At 31.4% G+C, this 23,041-nt stretch overlaps 1 protein-coding gene across 8 annotated transcripts in view; it reads left to right on the top strand.

Moving 5' to 3' along the window:
- LOC117240889 overlaps positions 1 to 23,041 on the top strand; it is a 107,964-nt gene that overhangs the window by 67,334 nt on the left and 17,589 nt on the right. Inside the window, exons 1-2 of one of the 8 annotated variants that reach the window (XM_033506903.1) lie at positions 1,402 to 2,170; positions 2,212 to 2,571. The exons of the other annotated variants lie outside the window; for them this stretch is intronic. Of the exons in view, the coding sequence (XP_033362794.1) occupies positions 2,227 to 2,571 (345 nt within the window). The 5' untranslated portion in view covers positions 1,402 to 2,170; positions 2,212 to 2,226. Of the gene's footprint in view, positions 1 to 1,401; positions 2,171 to 2,211; positions 2,572 to 23,041 lie in introns of those variants that run through there. 8 annotated transcript variants of the gene reach the window in all.

Below are 23,041 nucleotides of genomic sequence, written 5' to 3'. Positions count from 1 at the left end.
TTCCGATTCGTAATTTCACTGGTAGAACGAAGAAAGGAAGGAAAAGAAGAAGACAAAGTGCGAACAACGTGAGATAAGAACGCTTTATTCGTATAAAACAGTGAATCGATTGTGAACGGTGCTCCATGCTCCCCGGAAACGGCGATGAAGCGACAGTGACGATTGAATCGTACTTAAAAACGAATCTCCCCTGACGATATATCGGTGCGAGCGTTCCATGGTATGGGAAAACGTGCGCGACTCTGTCAAACCTCGTTATCTTGATTTTTTTGACGGATGAACCGCTTTGAACCGCGATACCTTTGCCTTCGGGCACTTTTCGATCTCGTTCGGGCGAGAAAATAACGAATCGAACGCGACGTTCCAGCGAGTCGCGATTGTTCACAGGATAACGTGTATTTTCAAGTCGAATCGGAGTGGTGCATGTTCACAGTGCGAAGGAGTCCTCGACAATCCCTGTAATTGCAAAGAAACAGAAATTTCTTTAACGAGCACAGATCGGTAAAGAAGAGACCGGTAGATTTCCTTGGGAAATAGCTTCAAAAGTAGAAACGCTCGTACGGAAATTGAAAAGGATGTATGTTTGAACAGAGGATTTGAATAGAATGGGCGATCTTTTGGATTACGACCAATGATTTGAAAAATTCTGGAAATCTCTTTCGAAACGTCATATATTTGAGGAAAATCGAATGACAGGATTTATTGAGGTAGCTAGTGATTTTCTTTCGAAATGTACTAAATTTTTAAAGTAAAATTTGCAAGAAATTGGAAGAGCAAACTACGATTTCGCGTGGTATTAAGATTCTTTTACGACAGTGAAAGCCTAAAGAAAGTGAGAGGTGCATTGAACATACCATGCGTTTCTTGTATTTTTGGACAAATTTATTTGGGAATTAAGGACCGAATAAGGTAATGAAAAATAAGATTAAGTAAGACATTGATATCGAGTTGAAATTTTCTTCGGAAGAAGTCAGACAGGAGAAGGAAGAAAGCTGATTTTCCTTCTTTATCTCTCACCGCAAAAGGCGCGTCCGGTTGATTTGCGAAACGAATGGCAAAACGTGGGTCGTAAACGAGTCGAGTGGTACCGTGCAACTATAAATGGAACCTGTAATACCAAACCATCGACTGTGTCACGAGGAAAATAACATTGCGAAGGGAAACGAAATTTTTAAAGAATCGTGAATGAGAACAGAAATTCTTCCTAGATCAACTTAAGCTAGATACTACGATAGATATAATACTAAGAATTATAAAGCGTAATACCAAGTGTACAAGATTAAGTATACGGAAAGATTGTTCCTTCGATAAAATAGCGTCCGAAATTCTACAAATTACAATTCTAAGATCACTCAGAACCTTCCAGACATAGAATGTAATAAACGTTAATTACAACAAACAATTTCGCATTAAAAGACAAAAATTACAATAAGAAGGGAAAAGAAAGTTCCTCGCACTGTATACGGAAAAAGACTGTACTTGACAGGTACGTAACTACATTCCTAATTCCAGTTTCAAGATTTTACGATGCATAGCGATCACTGTGGATAACTGGTCCGTTTTATAAATCGTATCGTTCGATCGTTCTCTACACCAGCGTCAGAAGTGCAAAGAAAAAAATAGTTCCTCGCTCGACGACACATTCCACAAATTCTCAAGAGGTCAGCGTACCAATTAAGGCCCATAGAAACGGTCTGTCGCTACGTTTTCGAGTAACGAAGCAAGAAACAGTCGGACAAGCAACAAGTACAAACGAAACGGCACGTGAAAAATAATAATTAACCAAGTCGCGAAAAGGAACCGGCAGATGAAAGGGGCTCTTGGCGCAGTCGAGATGAGGTGTTGATGAAATGCCAGAGGGACATTTCGAAAATCTTTGCCTCGACGCATGCGTGCCGACGCACTCGACGCCTGATGGAGCGCGATGAAGCTGCCCCTCGGTGGATGAAGAAGGGTCGAGACCTGGAAAAGAGAGGTTTTCTGATGGTGTGCGTCGACGTCGGACCAGCCAGGTTACACCGGGCGCCGCGACGCGTCATTCCACCGTTCTTTCGTGTTAACCTCTCGACTTAAACTTTCGATTTAACCTCTCGATTTCTCTGTCCGATCGAAGCTCCTTGACCGATCAGCTGACTACAGGAAAACAGAATACGATAAAAACGATAAAACAGAGAAAGGTGGAAAAATAATACAAGATATAATAAAATATCGGAGAAAAGAAAAGTTATGCCGGGTGAAAATAGGGAAAGGAGCTTAAGACAAACAACGTCTGGTGTAAGAAGAGAGCTTTCTCCGTCAAAGACGAGCGAGTTCGAAGTCAGAACACGCGGCAACTCGATGATCCCTCTTCCTCGTGCGATGCCACAGAACCCGAAGACCGTTAAAACGGAGAAGAATCGTCTAAGACTGATCATGGAGAACAACAGAGGGTTTGTAGATACATCGGAGAAGGAACGAAGGATCAACGTGGACGAGGATGAGATGGGCTATCGAGTGTCTGCCATCAAGGAGCCGGCTACACCGCGATACTGCGACCTATCCTGCAACGTGTATCGATGTCCTGTACGAAAGGTGATTGGTGATTCTCCCCGTTTGAAGATTCTCCTTCTCCTCCTTTTTCTTTTCTTTGTCATCGATCATCGATGAAAATAGAAACTAATAGGATTTACCACGGCATTGGGGTGAGAGTTACAACGTGTTAATTCCTTGTTTCATGATTGGATAATAAGTGAACGCGGTCGGCTTTTACGGGTTTATCGTAGCTGAGGAAGAATATGACACGTTCCTGTTTTTGACACGTTATTGAAAAATTTCTGGAGCGGACTAGGTGAATTTTATGATTCTTCCTTTTATAATGATCTTTCGTTATTCCTAAGATATCTGCTTAGCTTCCCAAGGTATTTTATCTAATTGTTCACTTTGGCTCTGTATCGAATTATATTAGCCGCGTTGATTATATTGGTTCGTTTCTTTGGAATGGTCTTTGTTTCGATGTTGATCTTTTAGCAATTATTTCACGTGAGTCTTGATTTTGTGTTTTATATCGAACTACGTTGGTGCAATTCAACGTTCCTTTTTTGTAATAATCTTTTATTTGGATTTTATCGTTGACTTTGGATTTTTATCGAAATGAGATTTTATCCATATTCTTTGTATTTTCTATTTGTTTTACGCAGCTAGTTCATGCCGAGATCAATACTTTATTAATAGTCTGATATCGGGTCGCTGATGTTTTTGTTACTGCATAATAAAGTTAAAATTTTGAGTAGTATTTTGAGAGTAGGATATCGTTCTTGGAAATATTGATCGCGGATAATATCATTAAACATTTTTAAAGTAGATACGGTAATAATGCTCGACTTTATGTTTTGTTTCCAATATAGGGAAATTGATTTTGGCTAAATCAATTTTATATTAATCGATGATGAATTTATGGTATTGACAAATTCGTGAAAATTAATTGAAAATAATACTTCGATATTGTCAAGATAGATTTACCGATACCAACACTCTATTTAATACTTTTTTGTACTTTTTAATATAATATACTCCTTTTAATACTTTTTTACTATTTTATTTACTATTCTATTTTCTATTCTACTATTATATTTTTAACTATTCTATTATTTATATTCTAGTATTCTACTTTCTATTAACTATTCTCCTTTATGTTAGTAAATTGGTTTTTAATTACTTTATATTAATTGATATTAAATTTATAGCAACTAAAATATCAAACGGATACTATATCCGATTAAACATATTATCTTTGTAAATATTAATTTAAAATAATGTTATTCGATATCTTCAAAGTAAACTTCTCATTTTTATTTCTGATTTATTTCACAGTACTAAGAAATCGCTCTCGGACAGACACAAAGGAACGCTTAACGACATAATTTCGCCAAAAATGAGGTTTATCCCTTTCTTGCCTTGACTTCTTCAATTATCGTTCATCGTCTTTAATTTGATGTATTAAATACATCGCATAGACAATGTTCCACTTGAAAATTTTCTGAACCACAGCTATTCACTTCTCTCACCCGTGAGTCACCGCACTTTTAAGATTCGAACTGTTCTCTCAGAGTATTTTGCGTTTCACAAGGGATCTTCAATGAATTTACTTAAATCTTTCACCCGACAACGAGTTTGCTTATTGTCACACCTTTTGAAACGACAACCGGAAGATTGCGTCTTTTTCGCACAACTGATTAGCATGCTACGTTTTCTGTCTGAGTTTCGCCTTCGAATCTTTGTTTGTACATAAATGTTTCAACAGAAATTTGTCTTCATTTATATACTCGTGAAAGTATTCGACACTTACCACAGAATTTTCTTAGGAATACATTATGTTCATTATGCAAATATTTTTTAAATTTTGTTGGCTGTATAATAAAATACGACTATCGTAATTATAATAGTAAAATTTGAATCCAATTCGAATATACGGAGTGAGACATCTAAGAATTTAAGCTTCTTTCGGGAATCATATATTTTTCAATACATTAAGCGATACAGCTCGAGAAAAACTATTAGTTTAATACATATTTTAACTTTTAGTCTCTAAAGCTGTCGTATGAAAGATAAGAAAAACGAATACAAAAGTTGTGCCTTACGTTTTTCCTTGTCTTTCATACGATAAGTTTTACAAACTATAAGTTAAAATATCTTTAAACTAATAGTTTTTCGATATAAGTAGGTTAATAATTTTTTATACAGAATCTCGAGCTGCATCGATTAATGTATTAAAAAATATATGATTCCATTTAAAAGAACGAAGTTGAACTCCGTATAACCTTTCTCCTTCGCTCGCCCATCTACAAAAAAACTGCATAACGTTGAAACATGTTCCCTTTGAAGCCATTCAACTTTTATCCGGAACGTTTTCCGACATAATTAATAATATCGAAAATATTTCAGCTTAAACTCTTAGATGACTCACCTTCGTACGTACAAATTACACATACACTTCGTGAAGAATTAGTATACAGCATGAATAAAGTTTTAACCATACAATTAATGATAAAGATTATCTCATTATTCGTTATATATTGTGCTTATTAATGCAATGGATAATTGACTATCCAAATAATTTGGTGCACTTTCCGAAATGTGTACTTTCAATAAATATCTTGTAACAGTTGTAGCTTCTATACCATGTATGTATACTATGTATATGTGACGTGCTCTGGTAAAAAGGAATTAAACGTGTGAAAATCACTTTTCGAGATAAACGCGTTTAAAATTATGCCTTCGAAGAAATATTTAAAAAACACGAAATGAATTTGTGAAATACCTTCGCCTTTAAAAGAGACTCCTTATCAAGAAATATTCTATTCGAAATCGTTTAATCTCACTTTGCGATGTTTTCTTCTATCTTAAGAAGATGTGAAAACATTTCTTCTATCATTAAAAGATGAAAATACTTTCTTATGTCTTCGTCCATTAAAAAACTATAGTCTTGTCTAAACTAAAGTCTCTTGTATAAATTGTAAGTATAAAAACCCCCACAACGGGATTCTACACCTTTGGATCGATAGAAATTTGTAAAAGTCTGTATAAAATTGACCTCGACTTTAAGATTCAAGGCAACTCAACCGTTCTCTTACAAAATGATGTTAGATGTTAGAGTTAGAGAGATATTCATATAAAACTAATGTTATTTATAATATATTTACATCTCGGATAAAGTTTACTATTGAATTGAATAATTACACCATTAAATTAAACGTGCTTTCCATTGCCTAAAATTAACATGTAATTTTCTTAAGAAACGTGGTCAAAATATATTATAGAAATACAAATCCGGAACTGCTTAGCTGACACGTTGGAATTGCTATTACGTAGATTGAAAAAGAAAGAAACAAGGAAGAAATGTGATATATAAAGGTATATCAGGTGTACATACGCAATAGTCTGGCTACAATAATCTGGCTATATATAACCATATCGTAAATAAAGCGAGTCCAAAAACTAGTGAAACTCAGTGGAAAGAATTTGATCTTGAATTTCAAGGTTAAGGTCAATTTTGCATGGATTCCTTTTTACAGATCTCCACAGATATAGGAGATGCGAAACTAATAGTAGTGATACTAGTTTCTACACTTACTTTTTATACATACTGGATATAAAGATATTGACGCAAATGTTATAAACATTTAAACATGCTGGAAACAAAGGAATTTATTTTTATTTCTCAGCGATATGAATCTAAAAAGAACACAAAGAATCGAAATTGATAATTCCGTTTAGAGTGTATGTATCAGAATGTATGCAACGTTGAATATCGTTAATTAAAACGACAATTAAATCGTAAATTAGATTATGCATCAAATGATTCATAAAGACGTCTTTTCATTTGATTATTCTACGTCTTTTTCAACGCATAACTCAATAACTTCTGATAACTCGTTGAACAAATTGATAGACGTGTTTCTTCCGGTGCAGACTTTCCACGAAAGCGCGCAATGCAAATTACATGATAATTTCTCTGTTATTTTTCTACATTACCTCAGACTATCTTACCATAAAGGATTTTATTACAATTGTATTACAATTCGACAGAAATTTACAATTACATAGGAGATTAATGTTAAAACGTGGTACTTAAAATAATGTTTACTTTCTTCTGTACTTTACGTCTTTAATTATCATTGATCCGTATTGTCTCCTTAATTACTTAATAATAATAACAATTTATTTGTACTTAAAGCCTAGGGTCTATTACAAAGAGATAGTTGCATTCTTAGTACTTTCTTACACTATACTATATTGTTATTTTATTGTGTTTTATTTACTTAAATTATATTACTTAACTTTCTCTTAATGGTTAATATGTATCTATGCTAGTGTATACAATTGCGTATATATACTTATATACATATAGTATTGTATTGTGTTGTGTACATACCAACAATATGATATGCAAGGAGAAAAAATTCCAAAAGGAAAAGACTCCGTCCAGACACTAATCATTAATAATAGAGAGGAAGCGAAAAACACTTTCAATTATATGCAACGAGTCATAAGAAAATTAAACTTACAGTTAGATAAATAATAAATCTTGATATATATATATGTATAAAGATTTATGATATATATACACCACTGTGCTGCATACACAAAGATAAATACATACTAAATATTAAAAAAAAGTTAAGAAATATAATATAACGTATTAAAATAATATATATATATATGTATGTCGGAAATGAAAACTATTCGTAGTATGTAATTTAGATATTCTTCTCTGTTTAATTCTGTTAGGTTCTTTATATATTAATATATCGGACGATAGTTTAAGCTTAGTGCTTTATATCTGTGTCATCCAAAAACGCTGTAATTTCGATTGTGCTGCTTATACTGGCTACTTGATGTAATACCTCCTCCTCCCCTTCTTCCAGTTATAGTATTTCGGATTCTTATAGCTCTGTTAGTTTTTCCTTTGATATTGTGTACCAATTGTACGTTTTGTGATTATTTCTGTTTTTACCTAAGTTTTTTAATACTTCAACATTCTAGATTCAGCATTTTAAACATACTCGCTGAAATCTCCCATTTTTAATTACTTATAACCTTACATTACAAGCAACGTTTTTAATAAACTGTACACAATGTATTCTTGAATCTTTTGACTAAACTTGGTCAATATATTTGATGGTCGAAAATGAAGAAAATAAAGTGAATTATAAATTCTTATTTAATTTATATTTCATCTATTCTATAGGTTCTAATATAGAATAATATAAATCAGACAAGAAGATATAACTCATTTCAATAAATCATTCGAGTCTTCATTAAAAAATGTAATAACTTGGAAGACGGAGGAAATGATAACGAACTCGCTCTTGTTATAATACAAGATAAAAATAAGTCAACAATCTATGTAATTACATACAGTAAACTCTCGTATAACATGGTACTGACAAAACATAGTTTCGTATAACACGGTTAAGAAATTGCTGCAGTTAGCGTACGATATGATGGCAAACGTTACAGCAACCAGATAAAACAGTAGATAACTTAAAAATGCAGCAATAAATGAAAATCTTCTGATAATTAAACTTTTATGTGTTGAGAAATTTATATATCTAATACTACATAAATGCATGTTTATAATACGCAAAGAAATTTATTTTTGTATTTCTAATAAATTTTTGAACGATAGAATCTGTACATGGCATCACTTAAGGAATTATATGTATATCTAAAAGGTGAAAAATGAATTCAATTTTTTATAGAAAGAAATGCTTTCTGAAACTCTTGCATGCTAATATGTTTTTTATATAATAGTAATAAACTTTCGTTTTAAAGTGTCATATTATATAGTATTTCGATAAATCTTTAAACAATATTTTTCTATTTACTCTATTTCTTATCGTAAGCAGTTTTAATGAAGTTTCATTGGAAAATATATTAGAACACCGTATATATGCAGTTTCGATGCTTAAATGAATTAAAGTAGTTTAAACTGGGTGCTGTAGCTTTACTGCGGCATATCGCGTACGTTCTTCATTACTTCTCACAATGATGCTATTTCGTCACAATACGTGGTACATTCGCTGGCTTTGTCGCTTTATTTCTTAGAATTAGATCAAAGTAGGGCAAAGAAGAATACTCGAGAGATTTAATCCTGTCACGCTAGCACCGTGTTTAAAATAGTAGAAGATTCCTCGAGTGACCGCTCGAAAGCAAAAGTCTCAGCTCGGATTTAAATTTATATCGAGATTTATGATTCCAATTCTTCGATATCGTAGAAATTTGTGGAATAATGGAAAATTTTATTTTGAGAATTAAGTTTGTATCGCGTTTCGCAGAAATAGGTTCTAAAGTAAAACACGATTGAAACATATTAATATTCTCCATATATAAGAAAGATCTCACTAATTTGCGCGAATTTGAATTAAAATATTATATGGAAATAATGTTCTCTCTTTTCATTTATAAACTGCTATAGTTATTGTAGTATTATCTAGTATTATTTTCAAACTTTTCGGTAAACAAATTTTTAACTGTTTTTACTGACATTTTATTCTAAATTAATTATAACTCATCACGTAATTTAAGCTTTTCAACTTGCTGATTTGTAATTCTTTATAGGTGTTCTTTATTATAAGTATTAATTTCACCATTAAATTTTTTTTATGAATTATACATTTTTTATATAAATTATAATTTATATCTTAAAACTATTTATAGATGATTTCTTTATTTAAATATCCTAATAACTTTAAAGCCATTAAAAATATAGATATTTATCTCAGCGTGCTCTGATTTTGTCACTATAGATTACTATAATTTGTCTAGTTTTTGTGTTGTGGTTGGAACTTAAAAAAAATTGATTTATCTGTAAGTTATTAAGAAGTTAATTTCTCCTTTCGCTGATAACTTTGATAAGAAATAAAGATTTCTTTGAACCTGAACGTTCAATGAGAAATGTGAAGTGTTCTGCTCGTATACGTGTTGCACGTGACTAAAATACACTTCCTTGCTTGGTCGTATCAAAAATAAAAATATCACTCGCAGAGCATTGATTCCAATGTTCTGGATTCGTCGAAAACAACAAATATACAAGTATAAAGATTTTCGACTAGAAATTAAAGATCTAAGAAACAAACAACCTACAAAATTTGGAAATAAAAAAGATTCTGAGGAAAAATGAAAAATGAAAAATTTAGGTACACGAACTTCTGATTAAAAATTAACAATATAAAAATACGTAATTTTCATTAAAAATGACTAGAATGATTTTCATTAGAAATAACTAGAAGATAAAAATCTACGGATAAAAGAGAAAGAAAATACCGTACAAGATCTTCGACTAAAACTATAAAGAAATGTTAGAGTTATAAAATTATATAATATATGTAGCTATGACAACTGTAACACTATATTTCTATATTGAATACTTGCCAAACAAGTATTAAGATTGCAAAAAACACGGTTTCGTTAATACTCGTCTTCGTAATCGAATTCCGCCAAGTTCATTACCACTCAGAAAGAAATGCTCTCGATCTAGCATTCATTTCTCGTTTCCAGTAGGGAACCAGATGTGGGCAAATTTGATTTAATGTCAAAATAAAACATATTATCTTAAAATATTAAGACGCCTCAACCAATTTATCATCTGCATTTTAAAAATAAGATACAATCGGGAATTGTAATTTTATTTTATGTCGAAATCAAAGAAATCGTCTTCGAATAACTCTTTGCTTCCCTTTAATTGCTCTTTAAGTATATTTGGATAACAAACAACAAATCCAGATTATTTAAAAATTTGTACTTCTTACGTAATTAACGTAAGTTGTATCAGAAATTACTCAGGGAACTTGTTCGGAAAATATTTGTTTATCTAAGAAACCATACAAAATGTTATTCTATTTGATAGATAGAAATAATTCAAAGAAAAATCATCTTGTTCAAACAAATTAATGTATAATTATTTCGTAATATCATTTAATCAAATAAGATGATCATCTTACCCCATTTATAGTATAGCTCGAGAGAGACTCTGGCAAGCTATCCAATGTATTATTCTAAATTTCACATATTGAATGTTATTACATCTACATAGCTAAATTATTAATATTTTTTTTTTTTACAATAAACTGCAAGTATATACTTTTCGATACCAAAAATGCAAGAAATCTTAATGACAAGTAAATAATTATTCTCTAAAGCGTTCATTCTGGATATTTCATCACAGTTTTACAGTTTAAAAGGATTAGGATTTGTCTCCTCAATATATATTAATAACTTTTCAAATATTTCATTTAACCCTGTCACGATTCTCGAATTTTCATGTTTCAATCCCGCTTTAATTTCAACAAACAAAAAGTACTTGTAATGTCTTAGGAAGATGTTGAATATAGAGTTGAAGGAGAAAATTATGCATAGCGATAAAATTTTTTTCATATTTCGTTCAAACTGTTAAGATACCTTTTACTGTTAGAAAAATATAATGGGATTGTAAATTGTAAGTGAGGGAAAGAATGTAGCAGGATCAAATAACATGTACGTGTGTAACGCCAAAAGTCTCGTGAAGCATTGAAATCACCAAAGTTCATCGACATCAACGTACCAAGTCGTCTGTACGATTTTTATTCACATTCTTCGTTTCTTCTTGTGCTTCATCATCTTCCTCTTCATAAAGCGGCCCTCTTTATCTTAATTCCTCAACCATGCAGACACTAACGTAACGGCACACGATTGTATGAGTCAGAACCCGGTTTATAGGTATATACGAGTTTTGACCATCGGTTCAATTGTAAAAACAGTTGCCTATTCTGCGATAAAAGGTTTACGTAAGTATTTGATACTCACGCAAGGGCTCTGTATCCTTACATGGGAGCTAGAGACTTATCTTTCCAATGGCAGAGTAAGATGGCTGGATAAGAAGCAGGCAGGAGAAAGGAAGCGAAGGTTCCAGGGTGAAAGCTAGATAAATTCCTTGGTTACTCTTGTCTACTATTATTTAGTCTTTTTATTCGAAGGATTCTACTGGCGAAAAGTCGTTGGGAATTACTGGTGAAACTTCGTTCGTGGTTTTAATTCAGATCTGAACCGGAAGTCGAGGAATATTGCGCTCGAAAACGCGTTTGCTTTAAGGAGATTATAGTATTGAGAGAATTATTTGAAGTAAGAGCAAAACAATTATGGATAATTAAAGAAAGTTGCAATTATCGGTAGTTAAATAATAAACTATAGTAGAGACGAAAATGGACGGTTTGATTATATTTTTAAAGAAATTGCAAGATTGAAGGAATTCTTTAGAGTAAAACTATTAAGGTGATTTTAATAAAAGATTTGTAGGTAATTAATAAGATTTTAATCAATTATCGATGATAAAATACTGTAATCAGATATCAGTGAAATTGTAAGATTAAGAGAATTGTTTAGAACAAGAGTATTAAGGTGATTTTAATGAAAGATTTTGTGGGTAATTAACAAAATTTGTTGTTAATGCTGTTACAATCATAAGTAAGTAATTACCAATAATGCGATTTTACTAAAAGCTTACAAGAATAAAACTCAACGTGATAACAATTTTATAAACGTAATAAACAATAGTAGAAAATAAAAAGAAAATCTACCACTGATTAGTTAATTGAACTACGGATATTTATACATTTATGAGAAATTTAAATATGTAAAAATGCACATAATATACACGAGTGTACATCCTGTCTAAAATAAAATACTCGTTATAATATTTAGAGAATGAAACAAAGATGTATTTGATTTCTATTCTTTTACTTATACGTATTCGTATAAACCTGAATTGGCATACACACACGCAGTCTATTAATTACCATCAGATAGCTGTTCACTTTCACCTTATATGTACACATATTGAAAAAGCCGGATTACTTGTAAAATAACCTGATGGTGAAGTAGATATTAAAATACTGGATTTCCTATGTCACTCTTATGTTCTATTACTATTTCTTCTTTTCATCCAAAGAATTTCATGATTAGAAATCACGAAGAATCCTCAAGACCCTCTTGTAAATATAATTTTTTTAATACTATTTGTGAAATTTTACAAATCTCAAATTACAAAGTATTAGTATCAACAAATTCCCTTGTACATTGTGGCAATAATAATAAATTGAATAATAATAACTTAATAATAAGTTTGATAATCAAACAAATAAATTTTTACAAGTAAATCTTACAATTATTAATCTTAAAATCTTAAAATTAATAAAAATCATTATTGCTAGTTATTTGAATATTATTACTATGTATTAATTTACATTGGTAGCAATGCAATAATACAATATAATAATAGAGCATTGAAGAAAGGAAATACCTAAAACTTATAAAGCATAGATATATCACTCTGTACTATAATAATAATAATTAATTATAATTATAATAATATAAAAATAAAATAATGTTACTTCTTATTAACGTCATAGTAAACGTCTTAACTAACACGTAAGAATCTAATTTATATTTTTCTTCTGCTTGAAATTTTGTGAAAAAATGTCTCAGCACTATGTAATTAAAGTTCTTAATAGAATAAATCTTTCCCGCTCTAAGATAAACGATATGAATGTATTTCGAAAATTACACTGATGATAACAAACGACTTGATGATGTTTAAAGGGGTAAATGAAACGAAAATGCAAAATTGAGGCTAACGTCTGAACGTACTTGCTGTGAATCACGAGCCAATTAAGAATGATTCACCATCGTCGGTGGAACGTCAATTTCTTACTTAATATGCGCAAGTTACGAGGTGAATAATAACTCACAGTTTGACGATAGCGGAGTTACACTGAATGAAAATTTTTTCCTATACGGAAAATTGTCGCCTGGAGAATGGAATTTTGTATCGTGCACAATTTTAGAAAGCTTCCTACACGAGGAGACTAATATACGTTCGTTACGTTTATTTGCTATCGTTCGCAGTAAACGAGTTTATAACTCGATGAAAGTCAGTGGTTTAGTACATATTAAAGTTTTTCCGTCTCACGATAAAATAGTGCGTGAAATGAATAAATGATTTTAATGAACAGCGAGACGTTTATTAATTTAGTAAATATATAATTGATCGATCCAATTATAATTAATCGAGCCAAAAAAGGATCGATTAATTCTTCCTACGCTTCCTTCTGTATCTATTTTTATACTTTGACCTTTATGTTTATTTTCTCTTTTCAATTTTCTTCTTACTCTATTTTGAATTTGTTAGAATGTAAAATTACTGAAATTCTCTCTCTATATATCTATCCATCTATTTATCTATCTAGATAATTATTCGTAAAACTGTATATGTGTAATAATGGCTATAAGTAAACTCATAACATGATAAGTAACGTGAAGATCATAAATCATAACGTAACATGATGTGATGCAATACAATAGTACATTGGTAAATATGAGTAAATAAAGAATTGAACAACTGATTTCAACAATTGATATTATTTTAATACATATATTTTAATCTTTAAATTAATATCATATGATATTGAATATAGGATATTAAATTAGCACTTTAATTCAAGCATACTGTAATAAGGATCGCGAGGCGTAATCAAATATCTTTTTGAAGAAAGCAGGAAAAAAGATAATGTTCACAATTTATTATATTACCATTTATAATTTCTTGACGTATAAGTAATCTAATACTGCATTAAATTATTCCACTTTCTCAACTATTCTGTCTATGACCAACTCTAGATACTCGATTTAAATGGCCATGTTTTATGTAAAAATCAGTTGATAAAAATCGTTACACTGCTCGACTCTCCGCGTTCACATCAGAAATTTTAACAGTCTTTGAAAATCAGGAAAACCAGAATCATAGCCATAAACCATAAGAGAAACCCCCGACTATAAAATTATTTTCACCAACCGACTCTCTCATCTACGTTTCTTACGCAGATATTATTTGAATCACCTAACGCAAAATTCTACCATGAACCGTAACTTGCCAATGGTTTCGAAGCAATTTACATAATCTCATCTAATCAGTTTCTTATGGACTTTTCTATTAACGACCAGCTGTACTTTAACAATCTTTAGTGCCATCTTCAAACACATCTACAATTAACTCATTATAATTTAACGTGATTCTAAGATCGTGCTTGAAACAACGTTACGCGTGGTTGCTCGTGTTACCAGCGTACTCATTGTTCTTGAACTTCTCGAATGTTGGAGAAAACTAAGTGAAAGTGGCAAAATTCATCCGCAATACTTATTCTCTGCCGATCTGCTCTCATTGTTATTTCTTTTAAAGATCTGTCAGATTTATAACATTTTTTCTATTTTCAACACCTTGTAAAATGGCTATTTTTCAATTATTCCTATGATTTTTAGTTGTTTGTTTGAAAGCGAGCTGTGGGTGAACATTCCATATCCATTTTAAGAACATCGTAAAGTAAAATATAAATTTTTTAATCATAATTAATACTACTTTTTAATTACGTTGATCTTTAATTACGTTTAATACGTATGATCTTTAACGATTTTTTCTCATTATCATTCAATTTATTTCTTGAATTTGCATGGCGTTTAGTTTTCTCTCTCACCTTTTTTTCTTTTTAATTTTAATCCTATTATTAATATTAATAATTAATTAATAATTAAAAATAATTAATATTAATATTTGCTCAACTCCTTTTCTATGAGTTTGCTAGAATTCTATGCTGTTTTCTCAATATTTTATTAATATTGAACATTTGACGTACTATGTACAATGTATGTATTTCAAATTCGCTTCCATTTTGATGCATTTGATGCAAATTCATCAATCTCATAGTATTAACATATTTAGCACATGATCAAAATCTATTGCCCGATTAAGTATGTGTCTTCTATCGATCACGACTTACTGTGATTCAAATTTTGTGACGTATTTAAGGGAACAATTTTAATCTTCTTTTATTAATATCTAGAAAATACAAATCTCCTCGGTTACGCACGATGCCTTAGATACAATATTCAGAAAGTTGTGAAATAGATTTTTAGAAACTTTTTAATTTCCTAAAATATTTCGATATTTAGAACATTGCAAAATCTCTGTTTCTCGATTAAGTACTTATTTTTCTATTTATTAACTTTGCGGGTAATTATTTACATCAAGGCATACCTCATCGATTTTGATGACTTTGAGATATGTTATCAAGATCTTTTCGTGCAACTTTTCCCTATACATGTTACCGCTGCTTAGCCTTAATTTCCGACATACTCAACAAATACTTCAATTAAGTTTAAGTTTTATTACACTTCATTCTAGCATATAAGTGGCCCCATTTTTGTATAACCTCAACGTAAACCTGACTCTAATATAAAAAATTAATCATCCTTAGTATAAATGAGAAAAATAATGGGTTGTAGGTTGGATTAGATTAATATACGGTCGCCATGAGGCTACTCTAGCATAACTTAATTTTTATTTCATTTAATTTTATAAATGTATCGTAAATCCGATTACTACTATTTACTTTTACGTATATATACTATCAAACATACTTCTGTGTGTAACTCACGAATTAAGACCTGTGTGATTATCGCCAGATTGCGTGTTGGAACATACATATATACATCTTTTGATCACTTGAAGATGAAAATGAAGCGTAACATTCTGTATATCAATGATCGAAAATTATTTCATGTCAGCATTGCTGGTCGCCTAATGACGATCGGGTACTAATTTAGCTCAACCCATAACCCATTACTTTTTCTTTTTTATTTATAGAATATTAAAAATGGCTATCTTTCTCATGAATAAGTTAGTTTAGACTATATGGACTATATGTAAATATAAAAATGCAGTCGACCTCAGAATAAACTATAATCGTACCTAACCTAAATTCTATTGAAGATTTTTACGAATATCAATGAATAATGCGGTAACATGTATAGAAAAAAGTGCCCAGAATGATGATCTGAACGTATTTCAAGATTATGAAAATCAATGAGGCGTGCCCTGAAATAAACCTTAAATGGGCTCAAATGAAATTTCACTCGTGATTTTCTTCAAAGCGAATTTTTATTCTTCCCGAAAAACCACTGAAACGATTATATAATATACGAAAAACTTAAATTAATATTCCAGAATATTGTCAGATATTTTAAGAACCTAGAATAGTAAGAAAAAGATAGGCATGAGTATCGACGACATAGTCTGTCCGTAAAAGAAACGGAGATAGCCTTGTCTGCAAAAGACTAATATTTGTGGAATGCAAATTCCTTTGATTTTGTACAATATCGCGGATACCTTATTTAAAATATTGTGGTATACGCATAAGCAAATTCTTACAACCTGATAAGAGATACTGTGGTTCTAAGTTCGTGGTACAAGCGAAGTCTGAGAAATTCTATGGTTCAGAATAAGAAGAAGATCAAGAATAAAAAATTGAGTTTAAAAACTTGTATGCGTGTTTGACTCATACCTGATTGAAAAAGAACGGATAATTGGCAGAAAGTTAATCTACATATATTCGAAAATGCATAATAAAACTTCTTCAATTGAAGCCTTGTTTTTGAGAAAATTGAATTTGAAAACGTCGAATATGTGTGTGCCAAGTTAGTTCATAAAGAATAACAATTTTTCCTAAAGGAAGCTTTAAACATAAAAATTTTAATCTATACACTATCACCGACTGCGTTATCGATTTATTTTTGCATGTAGGATAACCTTCATATTATATAAGATAGTAGAGATTACGGTATGATATATCTATTAAAAAGGCTCGTGTACACGTATGCTTCAATATCCGTATCTCAATCTATATATGTTCAGTACATGGCTATCCGTTCATTACTTCATGCGTATCTAAATGTACGTGTATTAATAAATCTATATTTTGATTCGCGTGATCTTTCCCCATATTATTCTAGTAAACATATCGAAATATTCTTTTATTAATTTCACAATCTCCTAGATTTCTCGGATACCCATATATTTAGAGTCACGCGAATTAAAATACGGATATGTTGATATACATGTAATTAAAATTTTAAATGTAAAATTTAAATACACGTGTATACATGTATTAAATATATATATAAACATATGTGAAATAGGGATCTCTACTTTCCAACAATTATGTAATTGGAAATTAGGTAAATTCACATATACTTGACGCGTTTTCAAACTCGACTTTTTCGAAGATGAAGCCACCAATGATATTGGCATACCAATAGAATATTCCTAACTCCAGTTGTGCCACCTATGAAGGCTCACCTATTTCCATATTTAGAACAGTGAAAAATCTGTATCGTGCCGTTAATTTAGTGTTTGATTTTTCTGCATAGTATTCAAATTCTTCTGGTTCTGCAGAATATCGCGAATACCATTTTTAGAACATCGTGCAATCCGCAAATTCTCCGCACTCACATAGAATATCTCGATACCCAGATCATCGCAACAACTCTGGTTCCTTCTCTATTAAGTATTTAACTTTTTTGCAGTCATTAAAATCGATGCGACATAAATTTCTCCGGATCCGTAAGATGTTCCGGATGGCATTTTCAGGGCCTGGCAAGTTGCGATAGCGATGACCTTTCGTTGGCCCGGAACGTGGCGGGTTAATTGCTTGTTGCACGCAGTGGTACGTTTCGTGACAGTGTCTAATGGAACGGCGCAGCGCGGCGTTTAAATCTCGATCACGTCGTAATGGCGAGCTCGGGAAGCTCGAGAAGAACGTCCATGAACCTGGAGAGAAAGTACAACCAATCGAAATTGCCGGGTCTTTCAGCGCGAATTCGAGCAATATCGCTTTCCCCGGCTATGTCTGTTTGCTTTGCTTTAAAGAGAGTGAAACTGTGAGGAAACGAACGCGGCTGTCAGGCCTAAATTGAGTGGGATAAAAATGAGTGAACCCTGTGGAATACACGAAAGCAATAATTCCCGACCGGATGATGCTAAGCCAGACAATATCGTACGGCTGCTCTCAGTTTTTGGATCGGTTTCAAACGTTTTGTATCGGAATGAACTGTTTGGCTAGTGAAAACTTCTACACCTTTCATGTAGTTCGTTGTTCTTTTTCCTTTTTTTGATAGAGAGAGAAAGAGGTAGGAAACAGTCAGTATAGGTATGATATTGTGATTCGTAAAAAAATAAAAATGTAGTCAGTCACAAAGGTCTATAAATATACGGAGTATTCTAAAATTGTGATACGCTGGTCGGGTGGTAATTTTACATACAAAAACAAATCGAAAAAAATAGAAATATTTTTTCACTTAAGATTTCGTTTGGAGTTGGTTCGCTTAAGATCCGTTTTATCACTTTCTTTCATTCTGTACTTAATTTGAATTGTTTCAAAAATATTATAAAAATATTATATATAAGATTGCTTAACGAATGCTCGAAATGTTGACCATGATGTTGTATATACAACTTTGCTGTTTGAAGTAAATTATTATGTACTTTTTGTAATGAATTATGCACATTTTTTAAATCTCCAAACGCCAAAATAATGTTTGATTTTAATTCTTCAAAGCTGTTATTATGCTTGGAGGCATTACAGAAGTATATAAAAGTAATAGTGCAGATTGATGTCATGGAAATAAAAGTACTAGGAAGAAAGTAATAGAAAGAGAATCGTGACATTATCCATGTTTAATAATAGTAAAGCTAATGTATGTTTACCTGGCAGATTTTCAAACCTATCTTTTTCGACAACGAATCCTTAAATGAAAAAATGTACACCTTGTATGTTCAGTTATCGAAGATTGTATATCTAACTTATCAAAGGAATTATAGACGCGCTTTGCGTAGGTCATTTACAAGGTCTTAATATAATACTAAACCATCTTTGTGATTTCGTACAGATGTAACATTGTATTTTATATTTTAGTACTTCTTCTTTAATTTAAGATCATAGTGAATAAATCATGTTACATTTTAATAACACATATGTGTCTTAATGTGCCAAAAAAGCTCGTTTTCTGACATTTTTGCTACAATATTTTATATTTAAAAAGTGTATACAGACTTTTGTGATAGACTATATTTATGTATAAGGTGTTTCACACAAATGAAACAACTCATACGCCTTTCCTGATTGACATTAGGATAAGTATTAAAGAAAAATGATGAATACTGCTTACACTTGCAGTATTTATTTTTTATGTATATCTAAATGTATATTTGTTGGTAAAACACCTTATTTAGTACAGAGTTGTATTAAAAATATGTGGCAAATTAATCAAATTTCTGTAAATTTCGACCATATTACTCCTCGTCAAAAAGATAACCCAGGTGTGCTAACCTTAATTTCTAAATGATGCGTGTAAAGTTTTTCGTCTGTAACGGTATAATATCAAAACATTATGAGCTCAGAATATGCGGCTCATTGGAAACAATTAAAAATATTATGAGGTTTAATGTGTAACAAAAAAAATTGTTTTATTTTAAAAACGAAATGATAACACATGTACAATAAAAAAATAATAATCAACATAAATTGTAACTAACAATAATAACTTATCAAACATATATACTTATTTAATAATGGGTACATCCCCCTTTATTTTCTATTACTTCTATTATACGATTTGGTATCGATTTATATAGTTTCTAGATATAACTTTGACTTAACGTAATCTATTTGCGTACAATTGCATTTTTTTAATTCTTGTACGTATTGGTACTGTTTTCCATTCGCGTATACGCCGTGAACAATTTCTGCCCAGCAATTTTCAATAATATTAAGGTCCGGGGAGCGTACAGGCACCAGCAAAATAGATATATTATTTTCATTAAAATAGGATTGTACCAATCTTGATATGTGTACAGATGCATTACCTTGTTGAAAGATGTAATCAGGTCCAGAAGTGCGTTCTGCATGATTATTTATTTGTTCTTTGGTTAATTTTATGTATCGGACACTATTCATTCTTCCATCGATGAACTTGATACTTGTTTTGCCGAAATAACCGATGCCGGCCCAAACCATCACGCTGTCTCCTCCCATTTGTCGTCGAATTGTTGGCATTGTCTCTTTTCTTATATCATGAAAATAATATTGGAACCCATCAAGACCATCCAACTTAAATCTTTTCCGTCTGAAAATAGTACCCTTCTCCATTTCTTTTTCCAATGCATTCTTTCTTTTGCAAAGCGTAAACGTTCTACTTTGTGTTTCGTTGTTAACGAAGGTTTCTTTTTCAATTTTAACCTCTTAATATTTTTGCAGAATAGTAGAACTAGACGAACACTTGAAACACTAGCACTAATACTACATTTTTCCATTATTTACTTCGTTGTTAACTGCGAGTTGGAAGCTACACGCAGAATTGCTCGCTTATCACGATCGGATAACGCTGACGGCCGACCAGTAATTTTCTTTTTGCCATAATCTTCAACATCTTTTAAGAAATTGTGTATTACTCTACGACTTCTTCTTATTACTTTCGATATTTTTGCTACTGAGAACCGTTGCTGTTTTAGTTCAGGAAATTTATATAATATTGTACTGTAATCTTTACTCGTTGATAGATCATGAACTACTGAGCAATTTCTAAACATATTAACAGAGTGTGTTATCATTTCGTCCTCAGTATGGAACAGTTTTTCTTTGTTGTATACGAACATCTTCGACATTGTGACTTATTTCCAGTAAGCCGCATATTCTGAGCTCATAATGTTTTGATATTATACGTTACAGACGAAAAACTTCACACGCGTCATTGAGAAATTAATGATAGCACACTTGGAAAATAACACACGAGGAGTGATTAATTTTATACATGTAAGAGATACATGTATGTATTATGCACATTTCAAAACTCTATTTATTTATTTATTTATTTATTTAAAACGCCAGTTGCGCATATGCGTCGTAACACTTGTAAGAAAAATCATTCATCTTTTCAATCTCTAATATTTTTATCTAATTCTAATCAGAGAATCCAGTTCCGGTAGCATGAATCATACTGTATAAATAATACTTCCATATTCTTTTATTAGAACTTATATGATTAAATATTTCGTGGAGATCTAAATTTTAATATTAAAAGATGTTTTTAAAATTTACATATAATTAAAAGACAAATAATAAAATGTATCTTAATATCTTTAAAAATATGTCTGCAATAAAAATAAGTTGCAAATTTATTTGCAAAGATAATCGAATTATAAAATTGAAAAAATATGATATATTTATTTATTATTGCTTAGTCCGTGCCTTTCGGCTTTGGACGAACTTTCGGTTTTACATCTCTTACACCTATTTCGCTTCTTAAATACCTACCTTCCCTCTTATCCACTCTATTATATTCCACTCCCTTAATTAATCTATCTCTAGAAACTAGAAACTAATGACTAAAAAACTATTGCAACATTAAGTTTTTGCCTCCTTGCTATGCTTCCTTCCTGTCGTTCCTCCTCGTCTCTTGTATTGTCCTTCTCTTCTGTATTATTGCTTTTATTTCTGTTAGACCTTCTCTAGTCTCATTTAGTGTTTTTTCTATTATGTCCTTTGGTCCTCCCGTTATTTCACATTCTTCTGTTACATACCTCAGGTCTTCTTCTTTCCTTTTTCATAGTCTGTATCTTTTTTCTCTCTGTTCTTTCCAGTATTCCTTTGCTTTGGTCTTGTTTCCACATCTGAATCTTGCTAACATTCTTCTGTCCTTCCACTTCATCCTCCCTTCTAAGTATTTTGGTAATTCTTCTTTGACGATTTTTTTGTAATGTATGTTATATTTGGATTCCCTTATCCTTTCCTCCCTCTCTTCTGCTTCTCTCTTTCTTCTTTCTTCTATAATTTGGTCTGCTGTCATCCTTTCTTGCTCTTCTCTTGCTTCTATCTGTGTCCCTCCATTTCTTGGCCATTTCCCCAGTTTCTCTCTTTCCTTTATACACTCCTTTACTAGTTCCTTTTTTTATTCTGAGGCTTTCTCTTCATACCTTGCTGCTCTTTTTAATGCTTTTTCTTTGATTTCGATTAGCTTGCATTCTTCTATCAATATATAGTTTGGTGTTGTCATATCTAAACCTAACATCTATTCCACATGTCTTTTTTGTATTGTATTCAGCCTTTCTTCCATGTTCCAGCCCCATACCTCTGCTCCAAACAGCGCCACGCTCAAAATATGATATATTAATAATTAATATAGCTTAAAAAGTATCGTAATGTGAAATATGTTCTTAGGAACAAAGAAAAACTTTAATTTTGCATTTAAGCGATGTAAAAGTGTAAAATATAAAATACTTCTTTAATCATTTTTATTAAATTCTGTGAATAGTAATCGGTTCAGTTGCTAATCTAACCGATGCATCTTACTTTTTTTTTTAATTAACTCCATATGTTCTATCCTTGCATATACGCATATGTGTATCAATTAATGAAGTAATAGCTCTATGTTTAAAACAAGACATTGTAATGTTATATGCAATTTGTATTTGTTAATTCAGTCTTGTTTCGTGTTAAAGTCAAAATTAGAATTGAACTTTAATACAGTTAATGCCTGCCTTTGAAGGCATCTCACTGAATTTGATTTATAATGTGATTCGATATCACAAAGCAAGGGATTAAAATACCCAATTAGTGTCCTTTTCAAAGCTAATCTTCAAATA

The sequence above is a fragment of the Bombus vosnesenskii genome, unplaced genomic scaffold, assembly GCF_011952255.1.
Source record: "Bombus vosnesenskii isolate JDL3184/JDL3185 unplaced genomic scaffold, Bvos_JDL3184-5_v1.1 scf7180000015060, whole genome shotgun sequence".
NCBI lineage: Eukaryota > Metazoa > Arthropoda > Insecta > Hymenoptera > Apidae > Bombus > Bombus vosnesenskii.
Note: the sequence above shows the minus strand (reverse complement) of the source record. Positions and strands in the feature narration are given on the sequence as shown.